General features: G+C 44.0%; 1 protein-coding gene across 6 annotated transcripts in view; it reads left to right on the forward strand.

The window, feature by feature from the left end:
- LOC129814938 (lysine-specific demethylase 2B-like) overlaps positions 1 to 19,151 on the forward strand; it is a 51,293-nt gene that overhangs the window by 13,567 nt on the left and 18,575 nt on the right. For all 6 annotated transcript variants that reach the window (XM_055868142.1, XM_055868110.1, XM_055868124.1 and 3 more), the window contains 3 exons: positions 4,854 to 4,980; positions 5,309 to 5,715; positions 5,822 to 5,908. In XM_055868142.1, coding sequence (XP_055724117.1) covers positions 4,854 to 4,980; positions 5,309 to 5,715; positions 5,822 to 5,908 — 621 coding nt within the window. The remainder of the gene's footprint in view (positions 1 to 4,853; positions 4,981 to 5,308; positions 5,716 to 5,821; positions 5,909 to 19,151) is intronic.

Here is a 19,151-nt window from a genome sequence, read left to right on the forward strand (position 1 = left end):
GGCAGGAATGTGACACAAAGGCCCAGGTGCTGAAAATTCTGTCATTTGCATTACCATCTAATTGAGAAACAGACTGATGTGCTCATGATGGCGCGGATGAGGTCTGTGCCTGGAAGAAAATCCATCCATATTCATGTGGAAATTGTCTGTGACAGCGGTTCATGTAAAATCAGAATACAGCTCTAAAAGGGCAGAAATGAATCATGGAGCTTGTTGTGTCATATTGGCTTAATCTCTTGTGGAGAGATCCTGCGCGTAAACCGACGAATCTAACACTAATTATTTGGAAGTATAATTGGACAAAGGCGGTGCTTAAGCAATTTTAAACTCCAGGGGTGATCAACACAGGTTTAATTAGTGGAGGGGAGGGGGTTTTGGCTGAGAGTTTCTTTTTGCTAGGGTGGAGATTTCGCCAACCGAACCGTATGGACCCACGCAGCTGATCAAATTACGCAAGATTTAAATTCTGGGTTAACTGAGATTAAATACTGGCAGCCTGAGACTGAAATACTTAAAGGAAAGAGTGTTTCTCTTCTTTTCACAAACTCCCTGGGCCTTCTTATGTTGATGAAATAAAGTGTATATGAGCCTATTGCTTTTGTGTGTATGCATGTGTTTGTATTGTATATGACCTAATTAGAGGAATGTCTAGAAATATTTCACTCTTTTTATTCCGGTATTCTTTCCAATAATAAGATCGGAGTAGTTGCTGTAATGACATGGATGCTTGTCCTGCAGGCTTTGAGGTTTATATGGATACTTGGCTAAATGTAGCTTTCTCAGTTATGATGGATAGCTGGTTGGAAGAGTCAGCTTTGCTGAAAGTACAGTACTATTTTTGTTTCTGCTGGAAAAGAGGCATGAGAGAAACAGAGACCGTTTCATATGCTCCCCAGGGCTTGGCACATTGCGTTCACTCTATTTTTACACCTCAACACAGAAATGGAGCTGGAGAAAGAAAGGATTATCACTGAAAAGTGTTGATCTGTATGAAATCATCTCAGCGAGATAAATATAGCTGTGTTTCTAAGAGGAGAGTGGGAATCAGATCATGCTGCTGTGTCTGAGAGGGCAAGCTCTCCCTGGAGAGATGGGAATGAATGGAAGAGCTTGGCCTTGAACAGGGCCTCTGGTTTGCCAGTGTGTGTTTAACTTAACCGTTGTCTCTATCAAATGCAGTTGAATTGTTCATCTAGTTTCTTACACGACATGATCAAAGTATGTGGACACCTGCTTGTCGAACATCTCATTCCAAAATCATGGCATCAATATGGAGGTAGTCTGTGGGGTGGGGAACTGTGGGGAACTGCTTCCATTCAGCCACAAGCATTAGTGAGGTCGGAAGCTGATGTTGGGCGATTAGGCCTGGCTCGTAGTAGCCTTTCCAATTCATCACAAAGGTGTTTTATGGAGTTGAGGTCAGGGCTCTGTGCAGGCCAGTCAAGTTCTTACACACCGATCTCGACAAACCATTTCTTTATGGACCTCACTTTGTGCACTGGGGAATTGTCATTCTGAAACAGGAAAGGACCTTCCCCCAAACTGTTGCCACCAAGTTGGAAGCACAGAATCGACTAGAATGTCATTGTATGCTGTAGTGTTAAGATTTCTCTTCACTGGAACTAAGGGGCCTAGCCCGAACCATGAAAAAACCGCCACAGACCATTATTCCTCCTCCACCAAACTTTACAGTTGGCACTATGCATTAGGGCAGGTAGCGTTCTCCTGGCATCCACCAAACCCAGATTCGTCTGTCGGACTGCCAGATGGTGAAACGCGATTCATCAAATCACATTTTATTTGTCACATGCGCCGAATAAAACCAGTGTAGCATTCCACAGTAAGGTCTAATTTACAAGCCCTTAACCAACAATGCAGTTTTAGAAAAATATTTCCTAAATAAACTAAAGTAAAAAAATAAGAGCAACAATAAAATAACAATAACGAGGCTATATACAGGGGGTACCGGTACTGAGTCAATGTGTGGGGGTACAGATTAGTTGAGGTAATATGTACGTGTAGGTAGAGGTAAAGTGAAGATGTATAGATAATAAACAGCGAGTAGTAGCAGCAGCGGGGGGGGGGGGGGTCAGTGCAAATAGTCCGGGTAGCCATTTGATTAGCTGATCAGCAGTCTTATGGCCTGGGGGTAGAAGCTGTTAAGAAGCCTTTTGGACCTAGACTTGGCACTCCGGTACTGCTTGCTGTGCGGTAGCAGAGAGAACAATCTATGACTAGAGTGGCTGGAGTCTCTTGCAATTTTTAGGGCCTTCCTCTGACACCACCTGGTATAGAGGTCCTGGGTGGCAGGAAGCTTGGCCCCAGTGATGTAATGTGCCGTACACACTACCCTCTGTAGTGCCTTGAGGTCGGTGGCCGAGCAGTTGCCATACCAGGCAGTTGCCATACCAGGCAGTTGCCATACCAGGCAGTTACCATACCAGGCAGTTGCCATACCAGGCAGTGATGCAACCAGTCAGAATGCTCTCGATGGTGCAGCTGTAGAACCTTTTGAGAATCTGAGGACCCATGCCAAATCTTTTCAGTCTCCTGAGGGGGAATAGGTTTTGTTGTGCCCTCTTCACGACTGTCTTGGTGTGTTTAGACCATGATAGTTTGTTGGTGATGTGGTCACCAATGAACTTTAAGCTCTCAACCTGCTCCACTACAGCCCCATCGACGAGAATGGGAGCGTCCTTGGCCCACATTTTCCTGAAGCCCACGATCATCTCCTTTGTCTTGATCACGTTGAGGGAAAGGTTGTTGTCCTGGCACCACACTGTCAGTTCTCTGACCTCCCTATAGGCTGTCTCATTGTTGCCGGTGATCAGGCCTACCACCGTTGGGTTGTCGGCAAACTTAATGATGGTATTGGAGTCGTGCTTGGCTGTGCAGTCCTGTCAAGAAGTCCAGGATCCAGTTGCAGAGGGGGGTGTTTAGTCCCAGGGTCCTTAACTTAGGGATGAGCTTTGAGGGCACTATGGTGTTGCATGCTGAGCTGTAGTCAATTAACAGCATTCTCACGTAGGTGTTACTTTTGTCCAGGTGGGAAAGGGCAGTGTGGAGTGCAATAGAGATTGTGTCATCTGTGGATCTGTTGAGGTGGTATCCAAGTTGGAGTGGGTCTAGGGTTTCTGGGATGATGGTGTTAATGTGAGCCATGACCAGCCTTTCAAAGCACTTCATGGCTACAGATGTGAGTGCTATGGGTCGGTAGTAATTTAGGCAGGTTACCTTGGTGTTCTAGGGCACAGGGACTATGGTGGTCTGCTTGAAACATGTAGGTATTATGGATTCGGCCAGGGACGGGTTGAAAATGTCAGTGAAGACACTTGCCAGTTGGTCAGGGCATGCTCGGAGTACACGTCCTGATAATCCGTCTGGCCTTGTGAATATTGACCCGTTTAAAGGTCTTTCTCACGTCGGCTATGGCGAGCGTGATCACACAGTCGTTCGGAACAGCTGGTGCTCTCATGGATGCTTCACTGTTGCTTGCCTCGAAGCAAGCATAGAAGTAATTTAGCTCATCTGGTAGGCTTCATCACTCCAGAGAACGTGTTTGACCTGCTCTGGAGTTCAATGGTGGCGAGCTTGACACCACTCCAGCTGGCGCTTGATATTGCGCATGGTGAGCTTAGGCTTGTGTGCGGCTGCTCTGCATTGGTAACCCATTTCATGAAGCTCCTGACGAATAGTTGTTGTGCAGACGGTACTTCCAGAGGCAGTTTGGAATACGGAGTGTTTCAACCGAGGACAGACAATTTTTACGCGCTTCAGCACTCTGTGGTCCTGTTGTGAGCTTGTGTGGCCTACCACTTTGCAGCTGAGCCGTTGTTGCTCCTAGACATTTCCACTTCACAATAACAGTACTTACAGTTGACCTGGGCAGAAATTGGACAAACTGACTTTTTTGAAAAGGTGGCATCCTATGACGGTGCCACGTTGAAAGTCACTGAGCTCTTCAGTAAGGCCATTCTACTGCCAATGTTTGTCTATGGAGATTGCATGGCTGTGTGCTTTAAATTTTTTTTTTTTAATACCCTTGTCACCAATGGGTGTGGCTGAAATAGCCGACTCTACAAATTTGAAAGTGTTTCCACATACTTTTGTATTATATAGTAGCAGTCAAAAGTTTGGACATGCTGTGGTAGCCATGCAGGTTAAGTGTGCCTTGAATTCTAAATAAATCACTGACCGTGTCACCAGCAAAACACACCATCACACCACCACCACCTCCTCCTCACGATGGGAACCACACATGCGGAGATCATCCGTTCACCTACTCTGCATCTTACGAAGACACGACGGTTGAAACCAAAAATCTCAAATTTGGACAGATCAAAGGACAGATTTCCACTAGTCTAATGTCCATTGCTCGTGTTTCTTGGCTCAAGCAAGTCTCTTCTTATTATTGGTGTCCTTTAGTAGTGGTTTCTTTGCAGCAATTCGACCATGAAGGCCTGATTTACACAGTTTCCTCTGAACAGTTGATGTTGAGGTGTGTCTGTTACTTGAACTCTGTGAAGCATTTATTTGGGCTGCAATTTCGGAGGCTTGTAACTGATTAACTACCTTTGCAGCAGAAGTAATTCTGGGTCTTCCTTTCCTGTGGCGGTCCTCATGTTTTAGCTTAGAGTAAATGATAACTGTCTAGTCCCAGACATTAGGCCTACTGCTTGAGTATTAATACAGAAGGAAGTAAATAAACCACCAGACCTACAGTGAAGATTAGGCGTTAACTCTTGTTAATCAGTACAAAATGGTAGCAGACTGAACATGGGAATGACTACCCTGATTGTCTTTTTAGAGACTTTTGTTCTCTTAATCACATTTTCTCTCCAAACTCGTTTCAGGTTCATTCCAAGTTCCGCTACCCGTTCTACAATGAGATGTGCTGGTATGTCCTGGAGAGGTACGTGCACTGCCTGACCAAGCGCTCCTATCTTGCTCCGGAGTTTCACAGAGAGCCTCTGCTAATCGGTGAGTGAGCCCAACTAATGGAGCTGTTTAACCAATGACCCGGGTGTGTCCATGAATGCTGCTTCAATCTTTCTTCTATCCCGAGAGCTCCTGCCTTGCACTCTTGTTGTAATTACCACTCACAAGTGGGTAACTCTCTAATCCTTTGCCAAGAGCCAATGTTATAACACCTCTGACCTCTGTTTAATCAGTGAGACTGCGTTATCACAGAAATGATAGCTAGCATGATGAAAGTGACAGAAATTATAATCTGACCGGAATGGTTACACATGGAGCACATCAGACTGGTCCTTTGGTCTTCTCTCATCCTCCTCCTGCACTTCTTCAGATTTGGAGACGAAGCTGAGCACTGAGAGCCCCTCTGACTCGCCAAGTCAGGACATGGACGAGGAGGACTCCTGCGAGACGCAGCAGGAACGAGAAGAACGGAGTGACAGGTCAGCATTTGATGACCCCTGCTCTCCTGATAACAGGAAGGGTAAACCCAGCGCCCCTCAGCCTCTCAAAGCTGCCTTGGACGATAGCTGCATCCCCACATCCATCCAGCCTCCAGAGTTCCCCAAAACCCCCTCTGGTTCGCCAGGCTCAGAGTCTCAGAGTAAATGGACTCATTTGACTGAGTTTGAACTGAAGGGCCTTAAGGCCCTGGTGGAGAAGTTGGAAGCACTCCCCGAAAATAAGAAATGTGTCCCAGATGGCATGGAGGACCCCCAGGCCCTGCTGGATGACATGAAGGTATGTGCCTCGTCCAGCTCAGCTCTAATGTATTTTCTGTCTCTGTGTAAATATCTGGACGTACCATTACAAAACACAGGAACTTACTCTTTTACCCGTTCCCCAGGTTGTCTTGAAGGAACATGAAGATGATGATCCCAAAATGGCTGCCACTGGTGTACCTGTGGTGTTCTGGCCCAAGAAGTCTGCCAAGGTGAGAATGCGGTGTTTGTAGCCTCAGTATTGTCATTAATTTGCCATCTGAAAGCCTGCCCATATTCATACTCTGTCTTGGCCTAGTAGAGCAGGGCGTATGTTGTGATTTTGGTACTCGTGTCTCTCTCTCAAACTAGATTATCTTCTTCCCTAGAGCAGTGGTTGTACTTATTTGCATAATGTTGATTTAGCGGGCTGCAGAATTGCCTAACGAGGGAGATAATGAGATTTTCTGTATTGTTTTGCTCCTCATCTCTTCCATGTCACAGCTGGGTCTCATCCACAGTGTCTGTCATTGTTGGATAATTAACACTGTTCTGCGTGATCTTGTTTACCAAGTGAGGGCTTTGAGTTTACTGATAAAAGGTTAACTAAAACTATGCTCCTTATGGGTGATCTATCTAGGCCTATTGATCAGCTTGACAAATAAGTTGCAAATAAGTCTGATTTATTATTTTGTATCGAAGTCCAAAAATGCTTAATTGTGTCACTGCATCTCATTAGACATCACTTCTACTGTTGTATTGACTAAGACAGAATGGGGATTGAGGGGAGGAGTGGCGGCATGATAGAAAATGGTCTGTGTGAAGCCCCTTTTGATCTTTAACTTCCTTTACTGCATTAAAAGCTCCAACCAACCACCGTACAGCTGGGCATAAAGTAGAAGCCAGAGCAGAGCAATCAAAGCCAGATTCACTGATGCAGCGGGCAGGCAGGAAAGCAACAGACTAGATCAATCCCTCACAAAGAAGTGTGATGTGGACACAGTAGCACATAGCTGCATATGGGATGGATTTTGATCATAGAAATATGTGGTCTGCTGCTCCCCCTACACGTCGTTGATCAATTTAAAGGCCAGATGCTGATTCTGTGAGCTCTTTTTGTGTTCCTTTTGGAATAAAACACCATCTGTCTCTCTATTGGCTGAATTTGTCTGGTCTTCCTTCCCAGTGATCCTGCTCATGTAGGAATATCCCCAAACTGGTTCTGCATTCTCCTTCCTGACTGGAAGAAGGTGGGGCTCCACTGCACATATTCAAATACCTTATCTGCAAATGGTCTCCCCATTGGCTGCACTGTCTCCCTGTAGTCATTCCTCCCAGAGACCTAGCCATTCCCTATTCATGAGCTAGCCTGCTCTGCTCTGCTGTGTATATTGCCTTTGCTGGAAGATTGTGGAGCAGGAGGGAGGGCTGTGCGGTAGACGGCAGCAGCAGCTGGATGAGGAGGAGGCTCAGGCTGGGGCGGGCTGCAGCCATGTCAGTTTGCTGTGAGTTGGTCAGGGTATGAAAAGCAGCCATGGCCATGTCGCTGAGCACTGACGATGAGGATTACGACTCAGAGGCTGAGCAGGTTGGTTAGCGCACTGAACTCCTCGGGACATAGCAAAGGAGAGGAATGTGTCTGTCTGTGAGGCACAGTTAATTGAGCTGAGTGGTGATTGATTGTTGTAGGGAAAGGGAGCCACCTGAAGAGAAATGCTGCTTCTGTTTCTGTGTTAGCCTCCTTTCTTGTGTTCTTTATTTTCTTCCCTGTGGTTGTATGTTGATTTACAGGTTGTGTGTGTGTGTGTGCCTGAGAAATGCAGTAAGGAGGTGTGATGGCACAGACCGTTCAGACAGCAGCGTCAGTCCTCAGGGAAACTACTGGTTGTTCCAGAACAGGGAAGAGAAACGAGATAAACAACAAGAATGTGTGTGAGAGATCAGGCAGAAAGATGCAGATTAGAGATGAATATTTAATAGGTTCGTATGTATGAATAGGGAAGAATACATCTGATACATTTAATATATTTATTGTGCCTGCAATTGTGTATGATAATGAGGGAATATAGTTGATGTGTACCGTATGAATTGGCTATGGCACGTAAATGAGCCAGGAGATTGTGTATGTAAACGCTGAGGAAGATTGTGTTTGTGTATAGACTCCTCTGCCACATAGTCATAGCACTGCATTCCACAGCCCCTTCCAATTATACACTGACTGTGAGTGTGTTTATCATTGGATACAGTTTAATTCTTTTCGATCCTGCCACAGATGAGATGGCGGAATATATTTTTTCCCTCCCTGTTGCTGTTGATATCAACACAGCATTTGTACGTGGCGTTCCTGTTCGATAGGGATGTGCAGGTTTTTGGTGTTCAAAAAAATATATATATATCACCTCCATCTCAACTGTCTGGTTGCAGATTATTATTATTCTCATGTGCTCAGTGCCTATGAGATGATAGATTGAGATAAATGCCTTTGAGTTGTTATATCAAGAGCAAATTCATTAGGCTTGTAAATCCCCCAGAAGCCCACAATAACAGTGTCAATGTTTGGACAACTGTTTTTTTTTTTTTTGGGGGGGGGGGGGCATTAGCAACAAACCTTTTTGATCGCCATACATACATTTTCACAAAGTAACCTAAAATAAATCACAATCTATATTTTTTGACAGTACCTCTGGGCGCTCAGTGCCTCAGTCTAAGAGAGCCTTGCATCTATTATTCCTTGCTTGCGTTTTTGAGGTTTACCAGCAGTGGTGTTTTATCTAAGATCACACATCGTGTTTGTTTGTGCTGTATGACTGATTGGGCGTGTGCCTGTGTGGATATGGGCTATGCAAATTGAGCAGGTCTTCCTGTGTTCCACTGTGACGCAGTAGGTTATTACACTGTGGCACATACTCCAACTCCTCTGCTGAACCTCAGCTTTGCTGAGCTAAGGAATAGCACGCTGGTTTGTAGAGGAATGTTCATCATCATACCTTAGATCTAGGGTCCTGTGTCTTGGTTAATCATGTCACATGACCTGGATTTTCACCATTATTTAAAGCATTTTCCAGAAATGAGAATTAGACCAAAAATGAAAGCAATTGTCTGAGGATGGTTCTGGACCATCTGACATAAAAAGAAAATGGGACAGCTTTGATAAAAAAGCTTTAAATAAAGGTTAAAATCCATGTCATGTGACATGATTAACCAAATCACAGGGCCCTACTAGCTAGCTACATAACATACCTACATGTGTGCTCTGGTAATGCATTACATAGTTTACAGATAACAAACTTTCTAGGCATGGGAGACTTTGACGCTGATGAGATAGATAAGCTACATTTCTGTCATTGCATGTCCTTGCAAGGAGATATAATGCTCCCTGTACAGTCTCCATTTGGGATATGATGAGGAACATCTTATGTCACTCAGTGACCTGAGCTTCCTGAGACTGACTGATGGGTCAGTTCAGGTTCTGTAAAGTTAGTTTCACTTCCTCTTTTTAGATGGAGATTTACACCCTTCTGTCACTGCTCTACAGGATTCCCAATCCTATTGTGTTTTTGTGTTGCTGGGAGACGAGGGGATTTTCAGGACAATGTGGAGGGCTGTCTGGAACATATTTTCTCATGTAAGGTCCGTGGTCCTTTGGGGTCAGGTCCGATCTGACAGCGTTAGATCTACTCCTTTGAGCCAGGTTAACTTGAAAATCACTAAATGCTGTCAGGTAACCTGTTGGGTTATGACTTTTGATATGGGCAAATGGATCCTCTGTCATTGTCTATGGTTGCTTGTGACAGATATGTCAAGGAGGTGACCGGTGACAGGACAGATCATAGAACACTGCATGTTAGGGCTGGGAATTGCCAGGGACCTCACGGTACAATATTATCACGATACTTAGGTGCCGATACGATATGTATTATGATTCTATATGTATTGCGATCCGATACTGCGATTTGATGTTTGAAACATATTGCTGACTGTACAGTGCATTCGGAAAGTATTCAGACCATTTTGACTTAACACATTTTGTTACGTTACAGCCTTATTCTAAAATTGATTAAATATTTTTTTTTCCATCAATCTACACACAATACCCCATAATGACAAAGCGAAAATAGGTTTTTAGAAATGTTATCAAATTTATAAAATACAAAAACCATACCTTATTTCCATAAATATTCAGACCTTGCAATGAGACTCGAAATTGAGCTCAGGTCCATCCTTTTGCTATTGATCATCCTTGAGATGTTTCTCCCAACTTGATTGGAGTCCACCTGTGGTAAATTAAATTGATTTGGAAAGGCACACACTTGTCTGTATAAGGTCCTACAGTTGACGGTGCATGTCAGAGAATAAACCAACCAATGAGGTCGAAGGAATTGTACGTAGAGCTCAGAGACAGGGTTGTCGAGGCACAGATCTGGGGAAGGGTACCAAAACATTTCTGCAGCATTGAAGGTCTCCAAGAACACGGTGGCCTCCATCATTCTTAAATGGAAGATGTTTGGAACCACCAAGACTCTTCCTAGAGCTGGCCACCCGGCCAAACTGAGCAATCGAGGGAGAAGGGCCTTGGTCAGGGAGGTGACCAAGAATCCAATGGCCACTCTGACAGAGCTCCAGAGTTCCTCTGTGGAGATGAGGGAACCTTCCAGAAGGACAACCATCTCTGCAGCACTCCACCAATCAGGTTTTTATGGTAGAGTGGCCAGACGGAAGCCACTCCTCAGTGGAAGGGACTGGAAGACTAGTCAGGATCGAAGGAAAGATGAATGGCGCAAAGTACAGAGAGATCAGGACCTGAGACTGGGGCGAAGGTTCATCTTCCAACAGGACAATTACCCTAAGCCAAGACAATGCAGGAGGGGCTTTGGGACAAGTCTCTGAATGTCCTCGAATGGCCCAGCCAGAGCCCGGATTAGAACCCGATCGAACTTCTCTGGAGAGACCTGAAAATAGCTGTGCAGCAACACTCCCCGTCCAACCTGACAGAGCTTGAGAGGATCTGCTGAGAATAATGGGAGAAACTCCTCAAATACAGCTGTGCCAAGCTTGTAGCGTCATACTCGAAGACTCGAGGCTGTAATCGCTGTCAAAGGTGCATCAACAAAGTACTGAGTAAAGGGTCTGAATACTTATGTAAATGTGATATTTGGCATGGGTCCCCAGATCCTAAAAAGGTTCTACAGCTGCACCATCGAGAGCATCCTGACCGGTTGCATCACCGCCTGGTATGGCAACTGCTTGGCATCTGACCGCAAGGCGCTACAGAGGGTAGTGCGAACGGCCCAGTACATCAACCAAGCTTCCTGCCATCCAGGACCTATATAATAGGCAGTGTCAGAGGAAAGCCCATAAAATTGTCAGAGACTCCAGTCAACCAAGTTATAGACTGTTTTCTCTACTACCGCACGGCAAGAGGTACCTGAGCGCCAAGTCTCGGACCAAAAGGCTCCTCAACAGCTTCTACCCCCAAGCCATAAGACGACTGAACAATTCATGAAATCGTCAACGGACCATTTACATTGGACCCCTCCCCCCCTCCCCTTTTGTACACTGCTGCTACTCACTGTTTGTTTGTTACCTATGCATAGTCACTTCGCCACCACCTACATGTACAGATTACCTCAACTAGCCTGTACCCCCGCACACTGACTCGGTACCGGTGACCCCTGTATATAGCCTCGTTATTCTTATTGTGTTACTTTTAAATTGTTATTTATTATTTTAGTCTACTTGGTAAATATTTTCTTGAACTGCGCTGTTGGTTAAGGGCTTGTAAGTAAACATTTCACGGTGAAGTCTACACTTGTCGTATTCGGTGCATGTGACAAAGTTTTTTTAATAATTTATTTTATTTTTAATACATTTTTAAAAATGTCAACCTGTTTTCACTTTGTGATTATTGGGTATTGTGTGTAGACTGATTTAGGGGAAAAAACTATTTAATACATTTTAGAATAAGGCTGTAACGTAACAAAATGTGGAAAAAGTCAAGGGGTCTGAATACTTCCCGAATGCACTGTATGTCTGCTGCAGAGAGACAATAGGGAGCATAAGAAAACGAGTCTTCTTTAGTTATCTCCACTTCCTCTCTGGCTCAGTCAGGCCCCAAGTCTGTAATCCAAACAGAGATCCTTGGATTCCACCACAGATTATAGATGCCCCCAATATCTAAAATAAAAGATTATTTTGCCAAGATCTCTGATCAGCCTAGCCACTCTGCTTGGTGTACACTTGTTTTAGGATAAGTCTAGAACAAGGCAAGGTTTAGCCCCTGACCCTGATGTTCTTCGCTGATAGGTTATTTGCGTTTTCTCTGTCCAGTGGTAGCAGCACTTGGTTGGCTACCCAACTCTCTCTGCATGTCACAGGAATAATAGGAAGTTTGTTGTTGCTATGCTGATCCTTGGAAAATGTGCACTGCTGATGTTGCTATAGAAATCTGATACACCTGATTGGCTGTGGCTGTTTTTTGTTCCATTCTTTGCTGTAATTGTGATCACTGATTTCTCTCATCTCTTCCTACTGCTCTCACTAGGCTAGGTGGAGAATGTTATGATGACATAACCATTCTATTGAATTCAAACACCTCATTACATCATGCAAATTCTTCCAAAGCGGTTTGTGGTTTTATTCTTGCAAAACCTGTTAGTCCCGCTGGTTGGGCATTGAGTGAGGATAGGGAGGAGGTGGAGTGTGCACAGCTTAGTGATTTAGTATGAGGATCAAAGGGATTAGTGAATTAGCAATTTCAATGTTGTTATTATTCTGACTCACATATTGTGTTTTGCATAATGCTCTTCAGATAGAAATATAAAGCAGTACACACACCCAGTGTTGCTGGTGCAGCTCTGAGCAGTCAGTCAGCATTCACCTGCATTTCCTTAGTACATGCCATTACCAACTGTAAATCACAGGATGGGGGGAAAGTAACACATGTTCAGTACCGTGGGTTGCTGTGGAAACAAGTGCCTGTTGGATACCTGCCATTTGAATTCACAGTAACCACATTTCCTCTGGCATAGCTCGTGCCCAATCACCATGTACTGTACACAGCTAGGTTATACACTGAACAAAAATCTAAACGCAACATGTAAAGTGTTGGTCCCATGTTTCACGAGTTAAAATAATAGATAGAAAGTCAGTATGAGGGTTAGCTCAGGATAGAATGAAAGGTGGCTAGTGCGTGGGAGAGTATCTGTAGAGTTCAAAAAGTACTTGCACTCAACCATGAAGAGGAATAACCCAAAGAGGCCAAGATGCAAAAATAATATCATTAATTTAATCCACACTCAAAATAATACAGAAAGTGCAAGGTGCTAATAAAACAAATTCAATAAACTGAGCATACGTTTTGGCCTCATGCCTTCATCAGTGCTGTACAAACAAATTAAGAAGACACATACTTAAAACACCTGCTGTGCGTAACAGGCGCAACAGGTGCAAGCAGATAGTTCATTAGAGACTGGCAAATGGGGAGTCGATGCATATTAAAAAGGAATATATAACGTATCAAAAATTGACAATTTGTCAGGTATAATTGGAAAGAGACAATCTGGGCTACATAGCAATATCAGAAGCAATAGATATGAAATTCTCAAGTAGGCTAAAAAGCTCAGCGATCCCATACGCACAAAAAGCTTATTTCTCTAAAATTTTGTGCACACATTTATTTACATCCCTGTTAGTGAGCGTTTCTCCTTTGCCAGGACAATCCATCCCCCTGACAGGTGTGGCATATCAAGAAGCTGATTAAACAGCATGATCATTACACAGGTGCACCTTGTGCTGGGGACAATAAAGGCTACTCTAAAATGTGAAGTTTTGTCAAACAACACAATGCCACAGATGTCTCAAGTTTTGAGGGAGCGTGCAATTGGCATGCTGACTTCAGGAGTGTCCACCAGAGATGTTTCCAGAGAATTTAATGTTCCTTTCTCTACCAAAAGCTGCCTCCAACTTTAGTTTTAGAATTTGTCAGTACGTCCAACCAGCCTCACATCCGCAGACCACATGTATGGTGTTGAGTGGGCGAGCGGTTTGCTGATGTGAACGGAGTGCCCCATGGTGGGGTTATGGGCAGGCATAAGCTACGGACAATGAACACAATTGCATTTTATAGATGGCAATTTGAATGCACAGAGATACCGTGACCGAGATCCCAAGACCCATTTTCGTGCCATTCATCCGCCGCCATCATCTCATGTTTGAGCATGATAATGCACGGGCCCATGTCACAAGGATCTGTACACAATTCCTGGAAGCTGAAAATGTCCCAGTTCTTCCATGGTCTGCATACTCACCAAACATGTCACCGATTGAGTACGTTTGGAATGCTCTGGATCGACGTGTACGACAACATGTTCCAGTTCCCGCCAATGTCCAGTAACTTCGCACAGCCATTGAAGAGTGGGACAACATTCCACAATCAACAGTCAGAGCAACTCTGTGAAGATGTTGCACTGCATGAGGAAAATGGTCACACCAGATACTGACTGGATTTCTGATCCACGCCTCTACCTTTTTTTTTTTAAGGTGTCTGTGATCAATAGATGCATATCTGTTTTCCCAGTCATGTGAAATCCCATAGATTAGGACCTAATTGACTGATTTCCTTATATGAACTGTAACTCCAGTAAAACCTTTGAAATTGTTGTGTTTTTTAAATATTTTTGTTCAGTGTATATACAGTACAAAAGTACATGGACACCTGCTCGTCAAATATCTCTTTCCAAAATCATGGGCATTAATATGGAATTGGTCTCTCCTTTGCTGCTATAACAGCCTCCACTCTTCTGGGAAGACTTTCCATTAGACGTTGGAGCATTGCTGCTGGGACTTGCTTCCATTCAGCCATGAGCATTAGTGAGGTCGGGCACTGATGTTTGGCGATTCGGCCTAGTCGCAGTCGGCGTTCCAATTCATCCCTAAGGTGTTCGATGGGGTTGAGGTCATGGCTCTGTGCAGGCCAGTCAAGTTCTTCCACACCGATCTTGGCAAACCATTTCTGTATGGACCTCCCTTTGTGCACTGGGAAATTGTCATTCTGAAACAGGAACGGGCCTTCCCCAAACTGTTGCCACCAAGTTGGAAGCACAGAATGGTCTAGAATGTCATTGTTTGCTGTAGCATTAAGAATTCCCTTCACTGGAACTAAGGGGCCTAGCCCAAACCATGAAAAAACGCCCCAGACCATTATTCCTCCTCCACCAAACTTTACAGTTGGCACTATGGATACGGGCAGGTAGCGTTCTCCTGGCTTCCACCAAACCCAGATTCATCCGTCGGACTGCCAGAAGGTGAAGTGTGATTCATTACTCCAGAGAACACATTTCCACTGCTCCAGAGTCCAATGGCGGCAGCGAGCTTTACACCACTCCAGCCGACATTTGGCATTACGCATGGAGATCTTACACGCTACCCAAACTGGACGTGTCAAGTGTGCAAGCAAAATAAATTTACACATACATGTTATTCAATCATTGCACCCACACTGCTCGCACGTGCCAACGAGCGTCTTCGTTGCCAAGCACTAAAATAGAAGGTGCTTCTATTTGTTATTCCGAACGCGATGCAAGTCCTGCCTCTCCCATCTCCTCATTGTCTTTTACAAGCAAATACCCACGTGCCATCTCCTCATTGGTTATACACACGTGGGTGATTTGAAAGATGAACTGAGGTCGGTCGGTAGTTGTAATACACCTTATTATGAAAGTTTGATGCCAATCGCCATATAAAGTCCATAAAGAAAAATCCTGGAAGGAGGAGAGATGACTAGAAACTATTCGGTAACCATTTTATGTGTGGATTAATTAGAGGACTTTGCATATCAGGTAAAATAACAACTCAACATTTTATATACCAGGACAAATTAGCTAGCAACTGCAAGCTAGCTAGCTAAATTGACATAAATGATGAATGCTTTTCGACCTGTCCCCAAATTTAATATAATTGGTTGAGTTTGTTTTGATATTTCAACCTGCGTGTCGTGATTGCGTTCTGTGTGGGGGGACAAAATCAACTTGCGTACGCACCGTATCCGGTTTGGGCATGGTGTTAGGCTTGTGTGCGGCTTCGGCCATGGAAACCCATTTCATAAAGCTCCCGACAAACAGTTCTGAGGCTGACGTTGCTTCCAGAGGCAGTTTCGAACTCTGTAGTGAGTGTTGCAACTAAGGACAGGCGATTTTTTTTTTTACGTGCTATGCACTTAACTTCTCGCGGCCCTGTTCTGTGAGCTTGTGTGGCCTACCAATTCCCGGCTGATCTGTTGTTGCTTCTAGAAGTTTCCACTTCACAATAACAGCACTTACAGTTGACCGGGGCAGCTCTAGCAGGGCATAAATTTGACAAACTGACTTGTTGGAAAGGTAGTATTCTATGACGGTGCCACGTTGAAAGTCACTGAGATCTTTCAGTACGGGCCATTCTACTGCCAATGTTTGTCTATGGAAATTGCATGGCTGTGTGCTCCATTTTTATACACCTGTCCGCAATGAGTGTGGCTGAAATAGCCGAATCCACTAATTTGAAGGGCTGCCCACATACTTTTGGTTATGTAGTGTATCTATGCCCATAACCATATATCAGTATGTGCCGCTTGGTGCCGTACATTATAACCCTGTGGTCTATGGGTGAACGGTCGTGATGAGTGCATTATCTCTTTGAAGCATACTGAACAAAAGTATAAACGCAAAATGCAACAATTTCAACGATTTCACAGTTAAATAAGGAAATCAGTCAATTGAAGTTAATTCATTAGGCCCTAATCTATGGATTTCACATGACTGGGCAGGGGCGCAGCCAATTTAGAATGAGTTTTTCCCCACAAAAAGGGCTTTATTACAGACAAATTCTCCTCAGTTTCATCAGCTGTCTGGGTGACTGGTCTCGGACGATCCCGCAGCTGAAGAAGCTTGATGTGAAGGTACTGGGATGGGCTGGTTACACATGGTCTGCGGTTGTGAGGCCAGATGGGTGTACTGCAAAATTCTCTAAAACGACATTGGAGGTGGCTGATGGTAGAGAAATTAACATTAAATTCTCTGCCAACAGTTCTGGTGGACATTCCTGCATGCCAATTGCACACTCTCTCAACTTGAGACATCTGTGGCATTGTGTTGTGTGACAACTGCACATTTTAGAGTGGCTTTTTATTGTCCCTAGCGCAAGGTCCATCTGTGTACTGATCATGCTGTTTAATCAGCTTCTTGATATGCCACACCTTTCAGGTGGATGCGTTATCTTGGCAAAGGAGAAATACTCACTAACAGGGATGTAAACAAACGTGCACAAAATGTGGGAGAAATAATATTTTTGTGAACATTTCTGGATCTTCAGCTCATGAAACATGGAACCAAGACTTTACATGTTGCTTTGTATTTTTGTTCAGTACAGAAACAAACCTCCAATAGTCTGCCTAATATAGATGAATTCACAGTACCCTCGGGATGTTTCAAGTTTTATTTGTCACGTGCACAGGTACAGTGAAATGTGTAACTTGCAAGACCTACTCTGCAGTATTCAATATCAAAATAGTATAACAAATAAAATATTTATATGAAAATCAGTGTGATTTTGAATATGATTTAAAATATGAGTTTGTTTACAGTAGCTAATTTCCCCTGGGTCTTCTCCTTTTAAGTGACCAGGCATAGCCTATATGTCCTGTTTGCAGACAGTACATCTATATAAGGGATTGTTCTGTATAGAAAATGCTTGGGTGTTCCACCTAAGTGTTTTCCGGTCCGCCTAAGTTGTAATTTTGAAATATGTAGAAAAGATAATGTACCTATATACAGTACCAGTCAAAAGTTAGGACTCACCTACTCATTTTGGGGTTTTTCTTTATTTTTACTATTTTCTACATAGTAGAATAATAGTGAAGACATCAAAACTATGAAATAACACACATGGAATCCTGTAGTAACCAAAACATTGTTAAACAAATCAAAATATATTTGAGATTCTTCAAAATATCCACCCTGTGCCTTGATAACAGCTTTGCACACTCTTGGCATTCTCTCAACCAGCTTTTTATTTTATTTAACCTTTTTATTTAACTAGGCAAGTCGGTTAAGAACAAATTCTTATTTACAATGACGGCCTACCCCGGCCAAACCCTCCCCTACCCCGGACGACGCTGGGCCAATTGTGCGACGCCCTATGAGGAATGCTTTTCAAACAGTCCTTGAAGGAGTTCCCAAATATGCTGAGCACTTGTTGGCTGCTTTTCCATCACTCTGCGGTCCAACTCATCCCAAACCATCTCAATTGGGTTGAGGTCGGGTGATTGTGGAGGCCAGGTCATCTGATGCAGCACTCCATCACTCTCCTTCTTGGTAAATTGCCCTTACTCAGCCTGGAGGTGTGTTGTGTCATTGTCCTGTTGAAAAACAAATGATAGTCCCACTAAGCGCAAACCAGATGGGATGGCGTATCGCTGCAGAATGCTGTGGTAGCCATGCTCGTTAAGTGTGCCCTTTTTAATTCTAAATATATCAGTGTCACCAACAAAGCACCTCCACACCATCACACCTCCTCCTCCATGCTTCTTGGTGGGAACCACACATGTGGAGATCATCTGTTCACCTACTCTGCGTCTCACAAAGACTCAGCGGTTGGAACGAAAAATCTCAAATTTGGACTCAACAGACCAAAGGACAGATTTCCACCAGTCTAATGTCCATTACTTGTGTTTCTTGACCCAAGCAAGTCTCTTCTTCTTCTTATTGGTGTCCAATGCCTGATTTCACACGGTCCCCTCTGAACAGTTGATGTTGAGATGTGTCTGTTACTTGAACTCTGAAGCATTTATTTGGGCTGCAATCTGAGGTGCAGTTACCTCTGCTGCAGAGGATAAGTTCATTAGAGTTCACTCTGGGTCTTCTTTTCCTGTGGCGGTCCTCATGAGAGAGTTTCATCATTACGCTTGCTGGTTTTTGCGACTGCACTTGAAGAATCTTGAAATTTTCCAGGTTTGACTGACCTTCATGTCTTAAAGTAATGATGGACTGCTGTTTCTCTTTGCCTATTTGAGCTGTTCTTGCCATAATATGGACTTGGTCTTTTACCAAATAGGGCTTCTTCTGTATACCACCCTACCTTGTCACAACACAACTGATTGGCTCAAATGCATTAAGAAGGAAAGAAATTCCACAAATGTACTTTTAACAAGGCACACATGTTGATTTGAAATGCATTGTAGGTAAATGTAGCCTTTTATTTAACTAGGCAAGTCAGTTAAGAACAAATTCTTATTTACAATGACGGCCTACCCCGGACAAACTTGGGCCAATTGTGCGCCGCCCTATGGGACTCCCAGTCACGGCTGGATGTGATACAGCCTGGATTCGAACCAGGGACTGTAATAATGCCTCTTGCACTGAGATGCAGTGCCTTAGACCGCTGCACCACTCGGGGGCCCAAGAGTGTGCAAAGCTGTCATCAAGGCAAAGGGTGGCTACTTTGAAA

Source organism: Salvelinus fontinalis, chromosome 2, assembly GCF_029448725.1.
Source record: "Salvelinus fontinalis isolate EN_2023a chromosome 2, ASM2944872v1, whole genome shotgun sequence".
Taxonomy (NCBI): domain Eukaryota; kingdom Metazoa; phylum Chordata; class Actinopteri; order Salmoniformes; family Salmonidae; genus Salvelinus; species Salvelinus fontinalis.